Genomic DNA, 24,156 nt, shown 5'->3' on the forward strand with positions numbered 1-24,156 from the left:
GTTCCTTGGGGCAGATTCTCCAGGGCCCCCATCCATCCCTCTCAGCCACTGGCTACTGCCTGAATACCCTCCCTGTGGATACCCTCATACCTCTCTCCAATGTCTGGCCATAATCCTCCATCTTTTCATGCTCCAAATCCATTCTTTGCTGTCCTATTTTCCAGTCCTGGAAATTCATCTTCTCTGTTACCTTTTCCTCATCACTAAGCCCATGTATCTTGCACTGAGACCAGCTGTTCTTTCCCATGTGTTCATCAGACACCAGTAGGCTAAAGATTAATTAACATTACAGGAGATTCTTCCTTCTTTTGGTTTTGTTGCCAAAGGAGCCCCTGGAAATTAGGAGAGACAGCTACAGTAAAACAGGTGAGGTATTTCTTTTGTGTGACCAAATCTGTGCAAATTAATCTTCAGACAGTTAAATCTAAAGTAAAGTCCCTTGATGTAGGGTTAGCAGGAGAAACAGCTGAAATGAAAACATAATTTGACATTTTTTTAATTTAGCAGAGTTATAAACAATGAAAATTAAGTATTTCATTGATAAAGCAACATTAGGAATAATTATTACTATATGCAGAACTACATACTACAGAAACCCTAAATCTGTGTAGTTAAAATTTTATTGAGGTGTATGAACCCAAACATGAGAACACCACTTGAATGTGTAGATGGAAGAATTGTTGCCCAGCACCCCAACAGGATAATTGCCTCTTAGGAAATAGTGATTTACTAGGACACACATCAGGAATACCAAAGTAAATGCTGTCCTCTTTCCTCTCATACTATGTCTGTACTTTCAGGTAAATAATATAAAGGTAATAAAACTGCTTGACAAAAAGAAGAAAACAAAGGGATTAAGAATGAAAAGTGGAAGGATTAAATATATCTTACATTTAAATTTTGGTAAATTGTCAGTGAAGATGGGTCAATACGGTGTTTGGCATCTAACACCAGTTCTGGCAACGTTTTGAGCAGGAGCTGTCCCAAAGCCGTAAGCCCTGGGACAGCCGTGTGCGCTCCCGCAGCACTGCTGTGTCCCAGCACGGAAACAGCAAAACCAGTAATGGGAGAGCAAAAGAAATATACGAGGTGTGTGTTAAAATTTCGGGAAGGGCAGTTCAACCACTAGTATGCGAGTGATGAGAAGACACAAAAACCATGTTAATTTTTCCCCTTCTAAAACCGAGTACAAAGTGGTCCTGCCACTGCAGGGCCAGCCCGCAGGGAACCGCAACCGCAGCCGGATGGGAAGGACAGGCTGTGCCTTTCCCCGGTGCCATCGATTCATCCCAGGCCGCACGTGGCTGCAAACAGCCGACGCAAACACCTGGATGGAAAATCCCTGGAGAACGGCCGGATCCGCCCGGAAAGCCGGAGAGCGCTCGTTGTTCGGCAGTCGGGGATAACCCGACCGAACGCGCCCGGGCACCAAAGCGCCGCTCGGCCGTGCCCCCGCCCGAGCGCAGCCCCGCAGCCGGAGCGCTGAGGGCGGGGCGCGGCCCCACCTGAGCACCGGGCCCGCCCCGCCGTGAGGGCCCGGCCGCGTCCCGCCCCGCCCCTCCCCTCGCCACCCGTCAGGTGCCGGGGCGGGCACTGCGCCTGTGCGGCGGCCGCGGGCTCAGCCAGCCCAGCCGGCCCCGGCGGGACGCGGCGGCACCGGCGGGGAAGATGGCGGAGCCGGGGGCTGCGCGCAACCACCCGCGGCCCGCAGGTAAGGGCTGGGGCTGCGGCCCCACGAGGTGCCGGGGGACGGCGGCTCCCCCGCCCGCATCCCGCGGCTTCCCTCGGCGCCGTCCCGTCCCGTGCCTCGCCAACCGGGGTCGGCGCTGCCCGAGCCCCGGCGACGGGGCAGGCGGGGGTCGCTCCCTGGCAGGTGCCGCCGGGTCCGGCCGCCATCTCGGAGGGATGGGGCGGCCGCTGCCGGCGGGAGCCGCGGCGGTGCCGGCGCCGGGCGGCCGCTCCCGAGAGGACACGGAGCGGATCCCGCCCGCGGCTCCCGGGGAGCCCCGTCCTTGCCCTTTGTGGTGCGGGAGGTGTTTGCATGAGGCGGCTTTTGTGCCGCCGCGATTTCCCCGGCCGCGGGCGGTGCTGCCGGGGCGGGCGGGCGGCAGCGCGGCTGTGCCCCGAAGTGCTGAGCGGGGAGGCAGAGATTTGTAAACCTCGTCCTCAGCGGTGCCTGGGCCTGCCTGTGCCGGTGCTGCCCAGCCCGGGCAGCAAACTGGTTGGGCGGGTATCGGGCGTGAACACCGCACGGAGAGCCCTTGTATAGGTACGGCTCCTGGTTAAGGTCTCTCCTCGCTGCTCGGCGAACATAACTTTTAATTTCCGAGGTTGAAAAGGGTGCGTGAGATGTGGAGGAGGCTGCTGTGCTGTATGTGTAAGAGCAGCACTGGCATGGGATCAATTCTTCCAGCACCGTGATGTGTTGGAGCCGAGGCTGGTGGTCGTGACCTTGGCTCTTGGCTTCGCATGTAGGTGTTAGGGTGGGTCTGGCTGCGCCTTCTTCACCTCCTCTGGGCTCGAGTATGAGATGAGCCCTGATTAAGGTGTTATGTAGGTGCTCATTACACTTTTACCTTGATTATCTGGTATGGAGCCTCTGCTTTGTGGATGGTAAACCATCTAAACCTGGTGCATAAGAGGGAATTAATTTCCCCGTTTGTTCTAAGCCACTGCAGTGACTAAAAGTAGCTTTGCAATTGCTTTGGGAGATAAAAAAAGGATTAGTTTCCCAAATTTATGGAGTGGGAATCTGAGACTTTGACTCTGAGGTAAAGCAGTGCAAGGAGCTGGGAACACCTGTGTTTGCAGTTCCTCACCCTTTTCCACATGCTCAGCAGCTGCAGCTTTTGCTGTAAGGTTGTTGCTGTTGAGCAGTCAGGCACTTCTAGGGCTTAGGTCTCCATTTTTTAGAATTTCACATGGAAGATGGGAGGAAATTAGTGCTCAGAATTCATATTTGTGAGGGTTTTTTTTTCCACCTCTTTTTCTAAAGCATAAAGAATTCTTCCCAATATTCACTTGCACTCTTCTTTTTTTTGCTTTTTTTTTTAGTTTATATATTTTAACTTCAGAAGCAAATGTTGCAAAAAACCTTCACTCCTTATATTGACCAGTATATAATCCATTTTTTATCCTATATGAGATTTGGAATCCATAGAAAAGATAGGATGTACTATAATTAAAGATTGTATCAAATGGGTCATGTGTTGTAGGGCATGGACAGGCACAGACATCTTATTACTTGAGGTCAAGCACTGGCATTTGAACACTAATGCCCAAGGAAGGCAGTATAGAGTGGTCTTGGCCAAATTTGTTATTTGAATTGTCTGCTAGAAGATAATACGTGATGTGGTGTAAAAGATTGTCTATGTGTGGTGTTACAGATAGCACTGTGGATGGGATTTGGATCTCCTGCAGCAGAGAGTGAGGCTCTTTTTTGTGGGACCTGCCAATTTTGTAACAACTACAACAGCTACTAATGTGAATCATTAATGTAGATGTGGAAATGATTTATGTTTGTATGTATGTCTTGGTCCTGGAGTCCTTGTTTTGGTCATAGGGATAGGAAGAATCTTATGTATCTCTTCCAGAGTAAAATGCTCCTTCTCACAGTGTTGTCCCTCAAAAGGGTGCTGCCCCAACAAAAAGCAGTGACTGTAGCCACTGTTCCTCTTCCCAAACTTTGTAGTTCTTTGGCAGCATCTGAGTTTTGATCCATAGGATCCTCCAGTGCTGGGGGAGTTGCTAGGATGGCAGTGCAAGTGAAGCATTTCAGACTGTCTGCCCAGACCAAACTGTAACAAACAAGCCTGCAGTAAGGGAAATTTTTTGCATCTGTTGACTACTAGGGGATAGAATGTTGTTAAATTTTTTATAATTCTGCAAGCAAGGAGCAAAGTTATGTGGCACAAAAAAGTATTTGCAGAGCTCAATTATATTCCTCTGTCAAAAATCAAAGGTATGAGGCAAACAATAGCCTGACACTGTAGGACTTTTTTTTTTGTCAGGGAGAGTGCTAGGTGACCAAAATGTAGGCATTATTGCTGCTGCTGTCTATGGTAAAAGTAAAGACTAAAGAGCATTTGAAGGACAAATGGCTTGGTATTGAATCTCTCATTTTCCTTTTTACTGCCTAGTAAGATTTGCTTAATGTATGTGCTAGGAAGTTGAAATACTAGACACTTGGATTTTCAGAGTAAAATGTGTTTGTTGGTTGTTTGGGGTTTTTTCCTTGGAGAAAATGTGACCATGCCTAAAAGAATTTAAGAGAAAAGATGATGTGTTGTGCCATATTAGACTGTACATCACAAAACCAGTTTGTGTGAAAGGAATGAATGTGTGGATTCCTTTAAAAATACTGTGTGGGATTTTCTTCGTGATCTCATTGCTTTTCCAAGTGATTTCTTATAGCCCAAAATGATTTAAACAAATGTGCACTTACACTCCTCTTTTTGTACTGTACTGTTTTCTCTCATATATAGACACTCAAGGTTGTTTATCCCCAAGGTTAATTTGTGTGCTGCTTTTCATGTGATGTTACCATTTGCAGGTATTTGCTTTAGTTCAGCGCAGTTTAATACACTACATCCTCTCAAGGTTACTGTTTTGGTATTTAAAGTATTGTAACATTGGCTTTGTCCTTAAAAAAGAAAAAGTCAAGCCACTTTCCAATAAAGTTCATTAAACTGCAGTGAAGAAAAATTTCTTGGCTTTGAATTCCAAGACTGCAGAAGTAAAAGGAAGGTATATCACCTGAAATGCACAGGTTAGGAAAGTAAAGCATCTGAAAACTTCAGTATTTATAGGACAGCATTGTATAGTGTCGCATACCTCCATTTGCTTTGGTGGCTGGTGTATCCATAGCAGTGGAAAGGCATCAGGAATACTTTTTTTAACATTAGGTAATTATTTCTAGTTGTGCTAATTGAAGAAACATGCATATATTTAATGTAAATGAAACTATATATCCTGTGTGATGAGGCTGTATGAAGATTTAAGTAGGAAGGTTTTTTTAAGTCTCATGAATAAATAAAACACAGTTGTAACTTTCTTGGTTATCAGTCGTTCAATTTATGTGGACCAAAACTGACAGGGGAAATTCTTTAAAAACTTATGTCTGTCATTCTCTCTACAAATGCTTTCTAAGGCTACAGAGCAAGGCTTTAAATTCTGTTCAGTTCTGGACTACTCAGATGACTGGGAAAAACCATCTTATTTCCTTTTTGTGTGTTTCACTTTTGCAGGAAAGTCCCAGTGTCAGGATTATTGAGTAGCTTGTTTGGTTCTTCTCTTTTGGTTATCTTGACCACTCCTCATGAAATCAGGTTTTTGCACCAGCTCTCTGATAGGGCATTGCAGCTTCCAGCCCTTTGTTTGTGACTGGCTCAAGCTGTTGAGCAGATCTCAGAAGCAGTAATCCTCAGTTTAGATTCTGCATCAATTTATATAATGCTTTTTTGGGTTTTTTTAAGATACTGTTTTATGGAATTTTTATAAATAACTGGACTGTACAGGTTGGAGAGAGATGAAGCTGATCAGGCAGCTAATGCAAATTTTGGGAATGCTAGCTGTGTTTAGTTACTTGTATTACTCAGATTTTACTTTCTTGTGGACTTCTACTGGTTGAGAGGGAAAATCTGATTAATATGCTTAAATGGTGGAAGGAGTAATGCTTAGCTAAGATTATTAGAGAAATCAAACCCAAAGTTCACTACTGTAATAGGGTTTATTTTAATCTGCCTGTTTTAGGTCATTTTACATAATTTCTGAGTTATTTTGCTGAAATTGACTTGTGTTTGGTATTTTCATCACAACTTGGTATATTATGGGTGTATTTCTTATGCCTGGAATTAGTGCTTGTAGGAACATGGTATGTATCAGTTTTCCCATTATACTTGTGTTCAAGCAGCTTTCCCAGTGAAAAGATTACTTGAAATCTTGGGTTGTCACATTACCCTGGACTGAGTTCAGGCTATTTAGAAATACCTTTCACTGTGTCTTATCTTCACAATGATTAATGATGATGATGTGTCGCTGTGTAACGATAAGAGATAAGAGGGTTTCACAAATGGAAATCTATCTAACCATTAAAATGGGGAAAAAATGCCTCAAGATTATTGTTATGTTGTTTAAAAGACTGTAATGCATCTGACAGACTTTGTTATTCAAATAATACACTATTTTTTTTCTTCATTTGTGTCATGAAGCTGTCAAGATCCTAAAACCCTAACACTCTCTGTGGGTCTGAATCTTGGACGAGTCTTAGTAAAGTAGTTCTTATTGTAGTTAAATAGTAATCCAGATGTTTCATATGGAATTACTTTTGGCTTTGAGTTGTCCTCTGTGTATGTACATACATAATGCATGGACATTTCAGGCTTTTTGCAGTTGTAATGAACTAATATATTCAAATGCTTGTTGGTCACATTCTTAGTTTTCTAAATTTTCTTCTTGTAACTCTTAAATGCATTATCCACAGTAGTTACACTTTCCCATAACTATTTAATATCTATGCCCTCTGTGATCTGAAGTTTTGTGAAGTGTTGTGCTTCTTTTCATTTCATGTATAATTTGTGTGCGCGTCATCTTTGTTTGCCAAATGCAAGATCAAACTGTTTTGCCCTAAATTCTGGGACGTCAATTTCACTTTTGTGCTTGAATATCTGAAGGTTTTTGCTACTTCTTTCATGTGTTTGTGTCTGCTTTCCTTTGATCAAGGGGGAGCTGATTTTTCTTGTAGTATTGAGGTGCTGCAGACAAATGTCTACTTTGCTGAGATTGATACAGCATTTCTGCGATCTTTGCATAAACTTCATTTACACAGCAATTTGGTTTTTTTAACAGCTTTTCAGTGAGAGGGTCCAAAGCAATGATGAATAGAAGGGGATGTTGGGGAGGGTTTGCACAGTTGTGTTCTGGTAGCTGTTTGCTTAGGTGTGAGCTTGCTTTAAACTGTTTTTCTCTTTGTGCCAAACCTTTTTTTTTCAGTGTTTTCATGTTACTTTCCTTGGCATAAAGATGCTAGTAGCAAACTTCTCATATTAATATTTTACTTTTGTTAAATTCATTCCTTTACAAAGTGTAAAATGCAACTTTTTGTGTTCCAGTGTTACATGTATGTGCTTTTTGATTGGACCAGTTGGAAAAACAATGTTGAACTCAATTTCTTCTAATGATTTAACAACAGAGATTATATGATGCACAGGAAACAATATTTAACTTTTTGAGCTGTTTTTCCTTATGGGAGTAAATACACATTTGATGCAGTGTTGGACATTGAGATCCTTTTTTTCTGGTTTGTGAGAAATCTGGAAACTCTCACTTTTCTGCATTTTGAGTACAAAAATAGATGAAATCGTCCAAGGTTTTGAAGTCAACCCCTTCAGTAGTAATTCTATATTTTGTATTCCTCCTATGTGCTTGCATTTGCCTTCCAAGAGGACCAGTCAATGGAACATGTATTAACTTGGTGCAATATGATGAGCATTTTAGTCTGGGGTGTCTTCTGCACAGTTACTTCATGCCAGAGCCAGGTGCCTTGTTTGGCTTTGTGCATAGTAATACATCTGCTTGCACCAAAAGGAAAATAGATTTTATGCCCCAAAACCTTACCACAGTTGCAGGTGTGTTGTGCATTCAACCAGTTTAGAAGACATTATATGAAGCTTCATAAATCTGGTTTTCCTTGTTGAATAGTTTCTCTTAGATACTTCTTTTTCCTAGTAGTGATTTTGATAAATAAAACGAATGAGAATTTATCACTTCTACCTGAGATTTTGATATGATGGGAATGGGTGTGTTAGATAAAAATACATGATACCATATACCAGTTTGTGGATGCCACTGTAAAAGCATTTCAAACAATCTTCAATTAAATAGTAGTAAGACTACTATAGTTATTACAGTTTTGTCTGTTTCGATGCCAGATGCTGGAGGATGCATTGTGGTTTTGTTTCACTTAGGAAGATCTGCAAGTACGTCTTGCCCAATTCAGTCCATATGAATTATCAAATTACTTGTCTCATGCCAAGCAGAAGCCATCAAGGCTCTGCTTTATTTCAGAAAAATGCTCATTCAAATATTTATAGTTTGAAATTAATTTTGCTTGTGGGTGTGGAATACCGAAATTCTTCATGTGGCTACTATCAAAAGGGAACGATACAAACTTTCTAAAGGTGCCGTGGCATGCCTGGATTTGTAGCCACAACAGGAGTGCTGGAGGGGTCCGGGCAGAGCTCTGCTGCCTTCTCACTTAAGCAATAGATGAAGTGAGAGCTGGAAGAATACCTCACTTTGAATAAACTGGCCTTGATTGGTTGAGTTGGAATAAACTTTTAATATCTAAATATATTGGGAGTAAAATAAACTTAATTTTGAAAAAACTCCAGTCATGTAAAAAAAATATTTTTTTATGCTCTGAAATTTGCTGTATGACACATCACCCAAGAAAGGTCTTTCCTTTGCCTCAAAAGGGAAAATAGGACAATATTGAACTATTTATCCACATATCATTACTGTGATTTTTACATATTTTATGTTAAGGGTTTAGTTTCCCTTCCCTTGGAAGGGTGGTATCAACAAATGGGAAGCGCTTTCCTTTTCCTTTTGCTGGTGACTTGCCTGCATCTTGCCAGTTTTCATTCTCTTGGTTGTGTTGAATATGGCACCTGTGTGTGTGTGTGCAGACCCACTCTGTGTCAGGAGAAAGAGACCTCAGGGAGAGAAGACTGGAATGTGCTGTTGGGCCTCTTAAAATGTTGATAAACAGTGAGCAAATTACAGCTTCCAAAAATAAATGGTAGATGAGCTAGTTCTCCTTTCCCTCTCCTGAGGGGAAAGGAGAGAGTAGGGCTTTACTTTCATGCTAGTGTCTTGACTTCTGATACCATGCATCAGCCACAGGGCATATTTTTCCCATGTGCTTAATGGTCTATTAATAGATGTAAGTATTTCCATTGTTTCCTGGGTTTAGTGGTGCTAAGTGCTGTGGTTACAAGTAAACATGGCACTTTTCAATAGTCAGAGGAAGTGGTTTTAATGGTGCAGTGAAACAAGAGGGTGACCTTCAGTTGGCACTAATGAGTTTTTGATGAGGTTCTGGATGTGGATGCTGTATTGCAAGCCAGGATGTGTTTCATGGCTTGTTGAGGCCAGGTTATGGCACTGAATGAAAATGTTTGAGTGCTGCATAGGGAAGAAATGGTTTAGAGAAAGTGTTATGGAGAAAGGTTGCTTTTTTATGGCATTATGAAGTTAAAAGAACTGAAAATTTGAAACAGAAATAACTGCACAGATTGAGGCATTTACAGATAATGAAAATAGCTTGGTTTTCATAATAATTTTCATATTCTATGGGCAGTTTTGCATCTCTTCCATGCCTTGCAGTATGTTTTCCCTGCTTTGGGTTGGATTTTTTTTTTGCCTCTGAGGTTTTTGTAATCTGCTCTTATAACAGAGTCACTGCCTTTATTCAGTCTTCCTTTAAGTCTCATGTAGCCAACAGATGTCATGGAAAGAGTATGTAGCCTATCTTTGAATTTTAATATATTTAATCGGTGATGTAGTTGTCCAAATCATGCGTGAATGGAACTGAAAGTCACGTTACACTGCTTTCAGATCCAATTTTTGTCATGACTGGTCTGTTTGAAGTGCTGAAGGTGAACTGAGTACTATAATGCAAGTCTTCATGCAACCTCCTTGTAGTGAGTTCTCCCTAAAGCATAGTGACAAGTTTACAGGCCATGTAGCAACCAAAAAGGTGTTTAAAATAGGACAGTGACGTTCCTGGAAGATCACTAAATTCTCTGTTGATGAAAACCCCTGCACTGCATAGAGCTTCTGGTGCCTACTTGATGATAATGGTGCATCTGTGCTATTTATAAAATGATACCCTACTAGGATAACTCTTAAAGATTTTAGAAGTTGGCTTTTTGTTTCTCTCTCTAATGGTGTTTTCTTCCTTCCCTATTCTCATCTGCTCGCTCCTGCCTACAAGGTGTTAAGGGTGGCCACTTTAGTGAGACAAACAGCATCTCTCTCACTGCTGTCCTGCCTGGTGCCTAGAAAAAGGCACTGATGGTGGGGTGTAAGATCACAGCAAGCATCCAGTATGCTTCCTAGAGTCCCTCATATTATGGTTACAGGACTTAGAGATGTATCCAGAAGACTTGGCTATGTCTTCCATATGTACATATTCCCATGCTGTAGTCTGTTTCTTGCTCCAGTTTCATAATTAATTACACGCCATACAGTAATTCTTGCCCTTGGTGCCCCAGCAGAGCTCCCTCCATTTCATTTAGCCTCAGGAGTGGAGGAAAAGTGTGATGGAGGACACTGGGCCTATCAGATGGGCTTCAGCAGGAACTGACCTCTCACCAGCCCACCTGCCTCCTGCAGTGACACCCCAGAGGGCTGAAGTAGCTCTGAAATTATTCTTGTGGCAGCTGCAGGGGAGGCAAAGAGACCATGAATAGCAAAAAGGTGGAAAGGAGAAGAGAATAATTCCATGTTATTTAACCTCTGCTTCAGGCATTACTGCTCAGAAATGGAGAATCACCATATCAAAGAGCTCTTTGAAAATCAAAGGTAACAAAAACAAATAGGTTGAGGAGTGTTTCCCTAGTCTTCACAGCAGCTCTTGGTTAATGTCTTGCAGTGTGATATACTTCCTTAAGTTACAGATGTGAAGAAATAGAGGGAAAAAGTCTTTAAGATGGTTTGCTAATGGCTATTCTGCACTGAAATGAATCCAGGTATATGTGATGCACACATATTGAGAAATTCTGGTCAAAATTTCCATGGTATAAAGTAGTACTTGGAAGATGTAATTTTCCTATTCTGACCTTCATCCCCCAGTGGTTGAGAACTGTTGGATCTGATTCTGAGGAGCAGTGTTTTAAGCTGATCATATTATCCAGTCATTCATAAATTTGTACAACTAAAAAGCCCCAAGAAAGAAAATTCTTAAAGGAATATGGAAAACTGCTCAGTAGCTAAAAGCTGGCTTTAATGCCTGTGTTTTAGATTTGAAAGCATTCAGCTACCCCTATCTGTTTCCAGCTGTGTAGTCTAGTCCATTACTTTGTGCCTTGACAGAATAAACCAAATTTTGTTTTTTGGGGTGTCCTTCAGTAAAAAAAAGTAATTTCATCATTGTCTGACAGATGCCAAGTGCTTTTATTGAGGAGCACTGAAATAAATACATATACATATTTATTTCTAGGTGGAGCTAGAGGTGACATTCTTTGAGTATGCAGTTTGGGGTCTTTGGGAATTTCCTGTGTAGTGGTTTACACAAACTGGTAAGAACTGATGATGTCAGGTTTGTAGAGAAAAAGATTTTCAAGTGCGCACCTAGCACTGCTTTAAGAAGGTGGTACAGGTTGGCTTCTGGTTCTCGATTTAATGAAGTGTAATGTTACACTGAAGTTATATGACCCTGAATCTTGAAATGTTTCATCAGGCACAAGAATCTCTTCATCTTCCGCTGCTAGCCAACAGCCTCTTTTGAATTCAGAAATGTTTAGTACATCAATTGACAAGTACTAAAAGCACAGACAAAAATATTTATTTTTTGCCAGGTCCTCTTGCCTATGCACAGAAGAAATACCAAAATGTTTGCATGTTTGTTTGTGAGAACTTAATTTCAAACTCATTTGTATTCTCTGGAAGTTTGAATGCTGACCTACTGAAAAAAAAAGTGAGATTTTTTTGTTAGTTTTGTTTTGGTTTTGTTTATAGCACTAAACCTCATTGAGGTAGAGAAGGTGGGTATAGTTGTGTTTGTGATGATGCACCTGTAATTTTCTTTGTCCCATTGTCTGTTAGCCCAGATGAATCCATTCTTCCTTCTCCTGTCAGCTGAGGTATAGGGAGCAGCCTTCTTGTGTGCGTGCAGACCTGCACTTCCTTCTTCCCGACTTTCTTCTTACATGCACAGGATGGGATGTGGCTTTTGCTGCATCTCTGGCTCCTCTTGTCCTCTTCCAAAATATTTCTATTTCGTCAGCCAACTCAACATATTCATCTCTCTGCTCTTTTCCCTTGATATGGGTAGGCAGGTTTTTCAAGCCCTGACTGTATCTTATGGTTTGTATCTAGGTATGAAACAAAATTCTGGAATAGTGTTGGATTCCCACATAAGTGCTGGCTTTCAGCCTGCGTGTTTGGTGATAAGGGGCTCCACATTCAGCAGAGCTACTTTCTGTTGCCACTATCAGACAAAGGCCTTTCCTTGTACAGGTGTGTCCTGAACTTTGCCCGCCGTTAGTCTGTGTCTAATCAGCCCTGGCAAGGAGCTCCACCGTCAGCTGCCTTTGCTGAGAATCCTAGCATGGATGTATCTTTCCAGTGAGGCAGGGTTTGTGGACAGATAACCTCTTCTTATTGGACCAACCAATTGCAGTCCAAACACACAAGGTTCCTTGCCTATTGGTCTGAAGAAGGAGCAGCTGGGTTTGTGACACGTGGAAGTGGGGAGGAGAAAAGGACAAGTGGATGCATAAGCACTGAGGTTCTTGAGGCAGCAGCTGGTTCCTGCTGTTACAGACACACAGGATGTTGTGGCCCAGCCTTTAATACTGGCACACAGCACCTGTGGTCTTTTACTCTGCTGTATCTGTACTGCAAGGTGGCAACCACTGCTCAGGGTACTTTTGGTCAACTCAGTTCAGGTTCTAGAGAAGCCCTAGACAAGAGGGTGGGAATAAAAGTTTAGAAGTCTCATTTACTTTGGAAAGTGTTCTAGTGTGGTTCCTGGCTTTGCAGGGTGAATATTTGCTCTTATGTTTCGAAAACTGACTGGGTGAAGTTAAGACACGTCTTTCCAGGTTTAGAAGAAGTGTAGAACCTGTTGATGGGTTTTGATTTTTCTGTGCTTACATCCAAAGCTACTTTCACCTAATGAAGCAATCCTGGTGAGTCATTTTATTAAACAGAATTGTAATGATGGAATTCCAGATTAGCAAAGGAAAACAAAAAAGGTATTAGAAAGAAATAAACAAAAAACCCCAAGCCAAACAAAAATCCCTTTTTGACATATCTTTCATGTATGTTTTGGATGTATACTTCGTGATTTTTAAAAGTAATTAAACCAAGAGAGAGTTGCTGATGTGTATCATCATTGTATGTAGTTTTCAGATTCCTTGTAAATGCTGGAGATAGCAATCTTTTGAATGCAGTCTTGCAATAATTACTGAATATTAATCCATTTCTAAGTCTAGTAAGCGCATTTAAGTAGGCAGGCAAGGCTCTTTTTTTTCATGTGCTGCTTTTAATTTGTTCCTAGGTTTTGCAATGTGTAGTTCCTAGGTTTGCACTGTATAGTAAAGATAAATGGCACTACTGCTTGCTTAGCTTGCATGGAAAAACATGATGCAGTCTCCACTTTCCTCATTTGAGACTTTCCTCTGTCAAGGAAAAATGCCAGATGAAAGCTTGCTGGAAGAAGTAAAAATGTCATCCGTAACACTTGGCAAGCTTGGGTTTTTTGTTCTTGATATGGTGGGATTTATGGCACCAGGCTGTGGGCACATCTGGAGCTAAACGAGCAGGCAGGCACGTTGCTGTGACTGTTTGCAGGGACTCTGCTGTTATAGGCTTCTGCCATTTCTTTAGTAGAAAGGAATTTATCTGTGTCAAGTGTATTGTATCACTAAAGCAGTGACAGCTTTGCTGTTTTTCTCTAAGATTTTTCTGGAGGATGCCAGAGTTAGGAGAGAGTAAGAGATCCTGCTGCCACCTACAGCATCAGCAAATACCGGATCTGTTCTGAGCACATATATGCTGTCCTTCACTGTTTCAGGATTTAAGTTAGTAAAATAATTAAGGATATGCTGTAGTTATCTGGAAAAACACCTTTTCTCTTGCTTAGCTGAGCTGTGGTTCTGGCTGGGAGCCATAACTGGAACCCACTGTCAGAGCCTTAAATGCCCACGGGCAGATTTTTTTCAGCAAATTAGAGGGGAAGGGAATTTATGAGGCCAAGTACAACTGCTTAGTTTCAGATTTAGGAGCTTTCAAAGTAATTATAAAAATGTTCCTGTTATTTAGCCTTGTTTTATTTGACTTGACAAAAAGTTCAGTGCAATATAAATAAGGGAGGGCAATAAGATCATGTTTTGAGTGTTATGTAAAATATTGTTAAGTTTTTTTACCTTTGAAAATAGGATATATTTTTAACTCCTGTACAGATTGCCTGCTAACTATAAAGAACCATCAGCTCTTACCACTTTGCTTGTCATATGAGGATGTTTGCTTTTTAAAGTGGCTGGCAGAACAAATTGCAGACAGGAGGAGTGAGGGGATTTTTGTGTACAGCACAGACATGTAGGAGATGGAAAGTTAAACTTTGGAACAGAGAACTATTGAGAGAGGTAGAGCTTTCCCTTACTGTTTTCATGTCTCATCTTTTAAAATGTAGCGAGGTGAAAGGTGTTGAAGTTTTGACTGGCAGAATGAGAGTAATAGTCAAATGTGTTTTGGGAGAGGAGATTTTTCAACTGTCCTCATACATGTGTGTGGAGGCAGGGGGTGGACTGCGGAGCAGTATGTGTTGGCAGGGACAGTATGAACAACCCACTTTATTTTAGGAAGAGTTGGAAGGAATAGGTATGAAACTATTTTTTTGAGAAGGAACGTCAAGCTGAAGGTAGCTGAATGCTTAGAGAAGGTGATAAGGGAAGAAACTGTAACCTCAACAGAGGCAAATCTTGTACTTGATTTTGGGAAGGTGAGGAGGTGTGAGGTCTCTACAGTTCAATGCTGAGACATTGAGCATCCACATGTCTTGTGGATGGATCTTGTGTTGGTGTATAAGCAGCTGCAAGGCAGCATGGGGTTAACCTCAATTTACTGCAATGATGAAAAGCTTTCAGTTTCAAAAACCTGCATTTGAAATACATAATGAAAAAGTAATCAGATTTTTATGCCTTTGTTCACACTACTGTAGCCTAAGTCTTAAAGCATGACTGACATAAACCATAATTGAGGTAGCATGCCCAGGATTGACAGCTCTGATGTCAGTAGTAAGGAAAGGATCCAGTTTTTCTCTAATTTTTCTGTAGGTAATTTTTCTTCTAGGTTCTTCTGAAAACAAGCAAGGCTCTGCTTCAGGTATACTTGGGTAAGTTCTAGCAAGTTATCCAGTGATTTTTCTGTGTAGCTGCCTGTTCTCTGAAGAACATTGTCAATGAGGGCAAAATGGTAGGAAGCTCTGATGTCTTGTGGGAACAAGATGATGTGTTATGGGAACAACAGAAAAGTGCATTATTTGGTGCTGTTTACTTGTAATATGTTCCTTTGATAGCTGGTGCTACCAAGACATGGCTGTTATGTATGTTATCAATAATGAGCAATTTGTATTATTTTCCTTAATCATTTTTATGATGCATTGAGGTTTTTTCTCTCCAATATTGAGTATCTACTGTAAAAAAATCTTTATTAGTTGAAGTCACTAACTCATGACATTTGTTCTGTTCTTTCCCTTTCTACTTAGCTTACTTACTGGGATTTGAGTTTTGTGAGGAAGTCACATTTGCTAATCAGTGACTGGACTTAAGCTTCTGGAAGGGCATAGAGCTCTTCAATCACTTGAATTCTAAAAGGAAAAAAACGGTGAGGGAGAGGAGACGAGACATTGGAAAGTGGGTGGGTATGTTGTTTTGTTTTTAGACATGCTGACTTAAGATCAAGAATGAAGTATCATTTTAGTGTTGAAGCTCTGAAAAACTATGGAGAATATATAAGACACTTAAGCTAAAATTAAGCAAACACATGCTTAATAAAGAATGACATAATTACTTAAACAGTAAGAGTCCATAGACATTCTTATTCTCTGAAAAAATGTCATTACTAGAGAGTAACTCATCAATTTTCATCCTGTTGTGTATTTATAAATGTAAAAACGTAAGGGTTTTGTGTATTGATTTTTTTCTTTCCTTTAGTCAAGAAAGGATCATTTAAAAGGAGCATCCTGCTTCTGTTAGATGATCCTGGAAAAGAAAATCAATGTATGAGGTTGCATATTGAAACATCTACTAGATGCATTGACATAGTAATCTTTAATCCTGCATGTAAACAGAAAGAAAAATGCTGTTCAGTAAGACTGTTTTTTCTTACTGTTTGTTATTTTTCATCTTCTGGTAAAAGATTTAACTTCTGCAGTTTTTATGTGCGCCTATATAGATATATATATTTATATATCTATGTACACATAAGAGTTCTTCTGAAGTGTCCTGTGTTTATTTGTACTCAGAATTTTTCTACGCAGAGTCACAAGAAAGAAAATGTGCATCCCTTTGGTTCAGTGAGATTTATGGTCATGATGAGAAAAATAATAATGGGATTAAGATTAAATAAAGGTCAAGAATTTTATGTTGGCAATACTGCACTGCTGTTGTTTCCTCATGACCTTTTGCAAGCATTGCTCTTGCTGTGGTTTCATTAAACTACAAAAACTCTGAACTCTCTTCGGGTTTGTTCCTTATCTCTGAGGTTAACAGGGCATGCATGAGTGCTGCCTGTTTTCGTGGTGCTCTGAGCCTTCATCTTGAGCAAGTGCTGAACCTGGAAGTGTATGATGGAAAGCTGGTACTATTACTGTGTTAATTTGTTGAAACTGCTAAACAGTACTCGCTAATGAAAATTTACACAAGCTTGTCACAGGTGAAGAAGGTATTGTCAAGTGCAGATTTGTTAGTGTTACATCAGGAACTGGGTTCACTACATCTATTTTAGGCATTCTGCTTAAATGTTTCAGGTCTGATGAAATCAGTTTTGGAGTTGTTTTATCTCTTTAGCAGTCGAGGGAGATAATTAAGAAATTAAATACCTAGAATTTAATTTCCTTTGCTAAGATGCTTTAGCTGGTTCCTTCCATTCTTCTCAATCCTGCTGTTTTGTCCTTTCCTTCCCTTGAGGTCTGTTCCTCTACGTAGAAGTGCTCCCTTCATTCAGGAACCCAAAGGCTTGATGGTGCTGTGTAGGGTAATATGTAATGGAATTGAAAAATATGAGCTTTAGATAGTCTAATTGTTAGAAACCTTGATTTTAGAGCTCTTTTAGAAGCCTTTGATCCTTACCTGAAAACTCATCATTAAATGTCCTTTCCCTGAAGGCATCTATGTTCAGCTGCTTAATGTTTTTCATTTGTCATCAATAAAAATGTATAGTTTTGAGATTCTAATGCCCAAAAAAGAAAAGCTTAAATAAAAACTTCCTCCTTTGCTATTACATACGCAGTGTCATTTTTCAGCAGTTAATAAGCAGGCAAATGAAGACAGTTGGTATTTTGAAAATATCTGTAGAAAATCCTCCCATTCCCAGTATGTGCCCTAATGCCCCACTGGAGGGGAGGGGTCACAAATTGCATTACTCTGCACAATTAGGTTCTCTGCAGGAATTCATCTGACATCTGTCACCCCTGGTTGTCTTGGGCTCCCTCTGAGTAGAGCGGAATAGGCACTTCTAAATTCCTCCCTCAGGAGGAGTTGACAGGTCTGAGAAGTACCCCAGCTCTCTGTCAAGTGAGAGGGAAGCTGAGAGCTGCTGGCTCTCAGAGGTGAGCATCTGTTTTCTTGGGCAACTGAAGTTAGGCTGCATCTCACCCTTCCTGGTACACTGGAGGTGCTGTACCTGTCCTAATGAACTGCTCTGTAAATGAGACAATTTGTGACTGCCATCCACTTCATGATATGCTGACAGCTGTAGCAGTTGCTTTAGTGCATGCTGCTCAGGCATTGAAGCTGCCCAAGAGGCACAGGAGGTTCTGGCTCTCTGAGCGCTGGTGAAGCTGCTGCCTGGGAGCCCAGAGGCAGGAAGACGGGTGCTGTTTACAGTCAGGTTTACTGTTTTTGTTGCAAAGGTGAAGTGCCAGTCTGCTCTGACATTTTCCCCTCTGTAGCAGTGTGGTGCTACTGGCTAGCAATTCATGGGGCCAGGGCTCAGCCAGGCCTTTTTCAGAAACCTTTTGTTGTCTCGGAAAGACGCAGTCAGTGGGACTTTTCCAGTGGCAGCCGTTTGTTCCAAGCTGCTATCTTCCTCAGTACACCTATGGCCTTCCCTGGTGTGTGACTTGAAATGCCCCATCTAGGTAAGGGAGAGCTGCTTGCTATGTGTGCCTTGTCTGATGGGCAGGATGTGGTGTTGGTTTGGTACCACTGAGTTGGTTGTTGGTAATCATTCAAACCACTTATCACTTCATTTCAATCTCTTCTTCATTTAAGAAAGCAGACAAATTTCATAGGATGTTCTCTTTCAATTATAGATGTGTTGATGTGTCATGAAAATATTTGTCATGCTCTTGCTTTTCTGTCTCTTAAATCTTACTTTAATCATCAGAAGAATATATATATATGATATGATATACTGTATATCACTATAACCTTTGACCATTGAGGTTACAACATGTGCCACTTAAGCAAACACCGTTTGTGGTGTCTTAGGTTTTTGCAATATAGTAATTAAATAGAAATGTGGGATAGAGGTTATGAGAAGTGTCAGTCCCTGTTTTAGAAAAGTCTGCATAGGGTAAACCCATATATGCATGGATTCCTGTGAACTCTGTCATCCAGCAAAGCGTTTGAGACAATGTTTGAAAGTCTTTTTTAAAAACCCTAAAAATCATCAAGCTTCAGGCTTTTTTTGAGTTTTGTTTTGATTATACAAATTGTTTATCCATGTAGGGTACTTTTATTGCTAAATTGAGGGTAGTCATGAAGACTAAGACTTAACATACTGTATTAATTCTGTTTATTGGATCTCGATATTGGGTACATCTTTTTTTTTTTATTATGTGCTTCCTGGAAAATGTAAGATTACTTTCCAGATACAACTAGAAAGCCACAGACTTAGTAGGCTGTGTAGCCCCATGCTTTGGAGATGAAGCCATTACTGATGCTCCAAAACTCTGAATAAGTGAAACCTCGTTTTCTGCATCATTTGCTAAATACAGGTAGTATTTAATCTTTGACCAGTTTTCCTGCCAGAGCTGCCTTATGTAATTTTAATGCCTTATTACTATAACTATAATCACTGGGGGACAGGGACTGCCTTTTATCTTATGCCTCTAATGCACAGTGCATCTCTGAGCCAAATATTAATATATTAAAGACTTTGTGCATTTTTTCCTGCAATAGAAATTTTTTTCTTCCAAAGAAAAAACAAAATCTATCAAAATAGTATTTTGTTTGAATCCTTAAAACATGATTAAACAGCAGAATAAAGGAGTATATTGAAAATAAAGGAACAAGGGGGAAATGTATCCAAACAAAACCATGGAAGAGAGCATAATCTCCAGAAAATTTTAAAAAAATTATAATTGCAAGGCAAATATTTTTGAGGACCAAACTGGCAAAGACATAAAAAAAGACATAAAAAGAACAGTGAACATGTCACCCTTCATACAGACCCTTCCAGACTTTGTGGTAGATTGCTAAATGGTCTATGTGTGAAAGGAACAGTCAAGAGACATAAGGCTGTATCACTGAAGCTTAGTTACTTTAGTGTTGTATGTGGAGGGATTTAGGCATGTTTCTTGTCCAAGTCTTCCTTAAAATGGAATATACCTTAATCTATTGCTTGAATTATATTTGATGCTAGAGGAAATTAGCCTTAATACAAATGTTTAAAAACTATAGAGAACTGAAGAATGAAAAATGAAAGTTTTCAACCATAAAACCGAGTATGCAAACTATGATACACTGGGAAGAGCCTTTGAGCTTTCTGTAAAGGAATATATTTTGGGCTTCTCACAAGGTCAGCAAATAGGCAAGGTGGAGTGATCCCAAAGGAGGAGTATACTTGGCTTTTCTAAAAGATGTTTGTAGAAACCTTCATCAAAGACACTAAACATCTCAACATCTTGAAAGATCTTTACTGTCCAGTGATTTCAGGATTGATGTGAAAAAATGTGTGAATACTGTGATGGGGTCTTCTGTTTATAAGGTGTTAAGAATAGTCGTGTAGAGTGGGCACTAGAGTTTGTTATAAAAATGAGTATCAATTGACTGAGCAGTAAATGAGATAAAATTTCAGTGTCCATTGGTACAGACAGATGTCAGGAGTGATTCCTGTGGGAGACAATTTATAAATGATGAGGTATTTTGAATTACCCAGTAACACTGGGGAAGTGGTGAGGAGGGCCAGTTTGTGGGGGTGACAGCTTTCCCTGCAGAAAGTTCCTGAGCTTGTGAGGATGTGTTTGGCTGGGATCTTCTCAGGTCCCATGTCCTCACAGTTAGTGAAGCTGCCTGTAGCTGTGAAAAGTCTTTTGTTCTGAGTAGTATTAATGACCATTCAGAATCTGGTTTTCTGGGAGATTATGCATCATGCATACATGTGAGTGAAACTTTTTTTTTAAACAGTAATTAAGGGAGTGTGATAGAAGTATTTCCTAAATATGATGTATGATTTATTTTTCAAGAGAAACTGTATCTGTCATGTTAGAATTATTGATGGTAACTTCAAATAATTTTAGAAACTTAATCTCTCTACAGAATTTGGCATATGTGAAAAGGTTGCTTGTTATAAATGCATTTAGCCATTATTTGCACTGAAGTCTCAAATCAATTTGGAAAGTAACTTTCTCCTGTATACATGCAATAAGGAAAACTTTGCCAAGCCTGCCTCTTGTAAAATCTATGAGTCTACTCTGTATTTTCTGCTTTTTTTTCTTGTACAGATTAAGTGTCCCATTTCATAAATATGTAACCATAGTGTAGACTTGCAGAGGTTTTCAATTATCTGTTAAAGCTAGGAGTAATTTTGAGAATGAAAATTTAATTATATAGAGAGTATTGCCTTTTTTCCCTTATTCAATATTTTCTGTTTTAATCAGATATAAATGTAATCCTCCATACCAAAATTAATTCTTTCTTACTGGTTTACATTCAAAGGGACTTTTAAAGTTGTCCTTTAAAATCCTAGGGTGGTTTTAATCAAGATTAAACAACTTTTTTTTTTCCTCCAGAAGCCAGATTTTTTTTTTGTTTGTTTTTTAAAGAAGATATTATTTGTGGCTTGTCTCAAAACATTTGCAGTAATGCTGTTTCTAGAACATGAATTCTGCTCCTGAGCAGAAAAACATGTAGGTAATCAGATGATCTTGTAATTGTGTAGTGGTATAGAGTCAAGTCAGATTGGGTCCTGTTTTTTGCTTTAGAAGGCTATTTATTCTTCCTGTGTTGACATTTTAAATAAAGCAGATGGTGTTTCTGATAGAGTTCAAATATCATGGCTTTTACTGTAAATGAGCCAGTTCTTAATGAAGTTCCAAGATAAGTGGAGCTAGTGTATTGAAGCCTTAACACTATCCAACACTTCCATTTTCCATTCTTGATTTCCCTCCCTCCCCCCATTGTTTCCTGCATGCAAATTTGCGTGCATGGCCTAATATGCTTTTTCTCCCTCTTTCCCCCACCTTCAGGAATGCAATCACAGTATTGTATTTGCTTGTTTTTCATCCTTGTCAAAATGTCCACGTCTTTATCTCCTCTCTGTACTGTTGTGTATGTCCCAGAACTGATCTCTGCAAAGGAAAGCAATCCATGCATGTTATTTCTATGCTTGGCACTATTGGTTTCAAGTTCAAATCAAGAGCATTGCTTTGTTGTTCTGCCAGTCTACATGCTCTTGTTAAATTGTGAACTGTGTTTGATGAAGCAGTATCTTATTGGACTCTAATTCTTATGTGTCTATTAGATGGGTATCTGGTTTTTCTTTCAAATAGCTCTGTAGTGTACAGAAGTTAGCTTCTAATTCTTATATCAGTTGGACAGGATAGGAACACAGTCTAAAATGCTGGCATCCCTGATTGCATTTTTTCTTGTTTTGTGAATGCCTGTTCAGTCAAGACAAGGAGAAAGGGAGATCCCCTCTCTGCTTTGCCACTTCCCAGGCAACAGCGCTTTGCCCCCTCCTGGTGGTGAATCCCATTTATCGGCCTATGCAGCCCTGAGACAACCTTCTGCCTAGCCCTGGTTCCTTGAGCTTGGCTGTTATGCCTGTTTTGACTAACCTTAGCCTAAAGCTGTACTAAGCTCTAAGTTTGGCTCATTTCATGATAATGCAAACTATTTCTTGTGCTTTTCTTTTTTGACCCACAGAAGAATTACTGTTAACAACATAAAAGTACAGTGATATCAAAGAACTGAAATTTTGACCCTTGAAAAGGGGCACAGTGCTCTGAACCCCTCTAGGCCTCTGGGATGTGCACATTAAGGGAATTTTCACTGGAGTGCTCTAAAAGATTGACTGGTTTTGTAAAATATTCTGAACTAGGGCTTGAGTGACTGCAGAGAATACAAACTAGAAGGGCATGTAGTTAAATCCTCATAATGCCCTAACTTTGTCTTCCCACATACAGTATTTGCTTCTTTTTTTTCTTTTTAAAAGCTTTTTTTGCCTCTGGAGGCTTTCAAAGTGATGCTTTTTCTTCCCTAGGTTCCATATGCCAGAATAGTTAGCTTGGTCTGGACTTTTTTGTGTGCATATGATGGAGGATGCCTCTGCTTTATTATGTGTTCCTCGGCGTTCTCAAGTAAGGTAAACAAGTAAAACTGAATGGTCTCAGTTGCTTCAAGTAAAAGCCCTTCCTCCTTGCCCTGTAGAGCCATCTGTGCCATTGATTTTGATTCACTCAATGATGTTCTCAAGCAACGACCAGGGCAGTGATTGTGCCCCTGTACTTGGGACTGGTAAGGCTGCACCTTAAGTTCTATGTCCATTTCCAGCCCCATCACTACAAGAACGATATTGAGGGGCTGGAGCATGTCCAGAGAAGGGCAACAGAGCTGGGGAAGGGTCTGGAGAGTAAGTCAATGAGGAGCAGCTGGGTCTCTTTAGCCTGGAGGAAAGGGGGCTCAGGGGAGACCTTACCACTCTGAAGCTGCCTGAAAGGAGGTTGTAGCCAGGTGGAAGTCAAGACTCTTCTGGCAGGCAAACAGTGACAGTAGCAGAGGAAAGGACTTCAAGCTGTGTCAGGGGAGGTTCAGGTTAAATATTAGGAAGAATTTCTTCATGAAAGGGTTGTCAAGCATTGGAATGGGCTTCCTCATGAAGTGGAGTCATCATCCCTAGATGTGTTCAAGAAATGACTGCTTTAGTTAACAAAGTGATGTTCGGTCAAAGATTGGACTCAATGATCTTGGAGTCTTTTCCAACCTGAACAATATTATGATTCAATGAAAAGGGCATACATTTGGATGGATAAAGTTAAAATACTGTTAAAATAGTCTGAAAGAAACTGATTGTCATACTCAGGCATAGCATATTATTTAAGTATATGATTAATTAAATAAATTAAAGCCTTAAACGAAATCCTGGATCAGGAACATCAGGTTATGTGACTTAGGTGTAAACTTCCCTAATTTAGGCAGGTCATCACTTACCTCCTAGCTTTAAAGAGCTGTGATGTCACCTCCCTCCCATGTGTCAGTGCCTGCTCCAGCTGTAATCTGCCAAATCACTCCAGGGCAGAGGTGATGGTGCAGAAGTTCTGTGGTGTTGGGTGTGCTGCTCAGGGTGTCTCACACTTTGCTTGCACTAGCAGTGCACAGGGTGGCCCTTCCACACCTCTCTTCCTTACCCAGTTGGTGTACAGTAACCTTTCCAGGGCAGGCAAGAAGGTGAGGGATCAGCTGTGCCTTTGTGCTAAGTAAAATAGAAATCCCCAAATAGGATCTGCTGCTTGCAGGCTTGAGCTATTTTGGTTAGGCACACTCTGGATTGCGTGTACCTACACACACACACAATTTAGTAATTCTGTTCCCAAGCCCAAATATTTCTACTTGAAGCTATTTTGATACAGTGAGTAGGATGAAAATTTTCTTACTAAGCCTTAAAAAGTAGTCAGAAAACAACCCTAGTATTTTCAAATGCCACGCTTGAATGTGTGACAGACTTGCTGGGTGAGTAATCTACATGAACTATCCATCGAATACTCATCACCTTGGTACTGGAATACTAAATCATGCGTGCTGTAGATTCATAGACTCTGTAGGGGCTCTGATGGCTTGTTCTGTTCTTTGCCTCTCGGATGCCAGCAGCCCTGCACTGCAGCTGCACACTGCTGGGACATTATATTGAGTAGGTAACTCTTCCGAATAGATTTCAGAGGAGCAGTCTGAACATGAGCCTTGCTGCAGTGGTGTGGAGGTA

General features: G+C 40.6%; 1 protein-coding gene across 1 annotated transcript in view; it reads left to right on the top strand.

The window, feature by feature from the left end:
* Window positions 1-1,611: 1,611 nt before the first annotated feature.
* Window positions 1,612-24,156, top strand: part of MAP7D2 (MAP7 domain containing 2) — an 82,725-nt gene continuing 60,180 nt past the window's right edge. Inside the window, exon 1 of the mRNA XM_015640061.3 lies at window positions 1,612-1,711. Within this exon, the coding sequence (XP_015495547.1) occupies window positions 1,669-1,711 (43 nt within the window). The 5' untranslated portion in view covers window positions 1,612-1,668. The remainder of the gene's footprint in view (window positions 1,712-24,156) is intronic.

The sequence above is a fragment of the Parus major genome, chromosome 1 (assembly GCF_001522545.3).
Source record: "Parus major isolate Abel chromosome 1, Parus_major1.1, whole genome shotgun sequence".
Lineage (NCBI taxonomy): Eukaryota > Metazoa > Chordata > Aves > Passeriformes > Paridae > Parus > Parus major.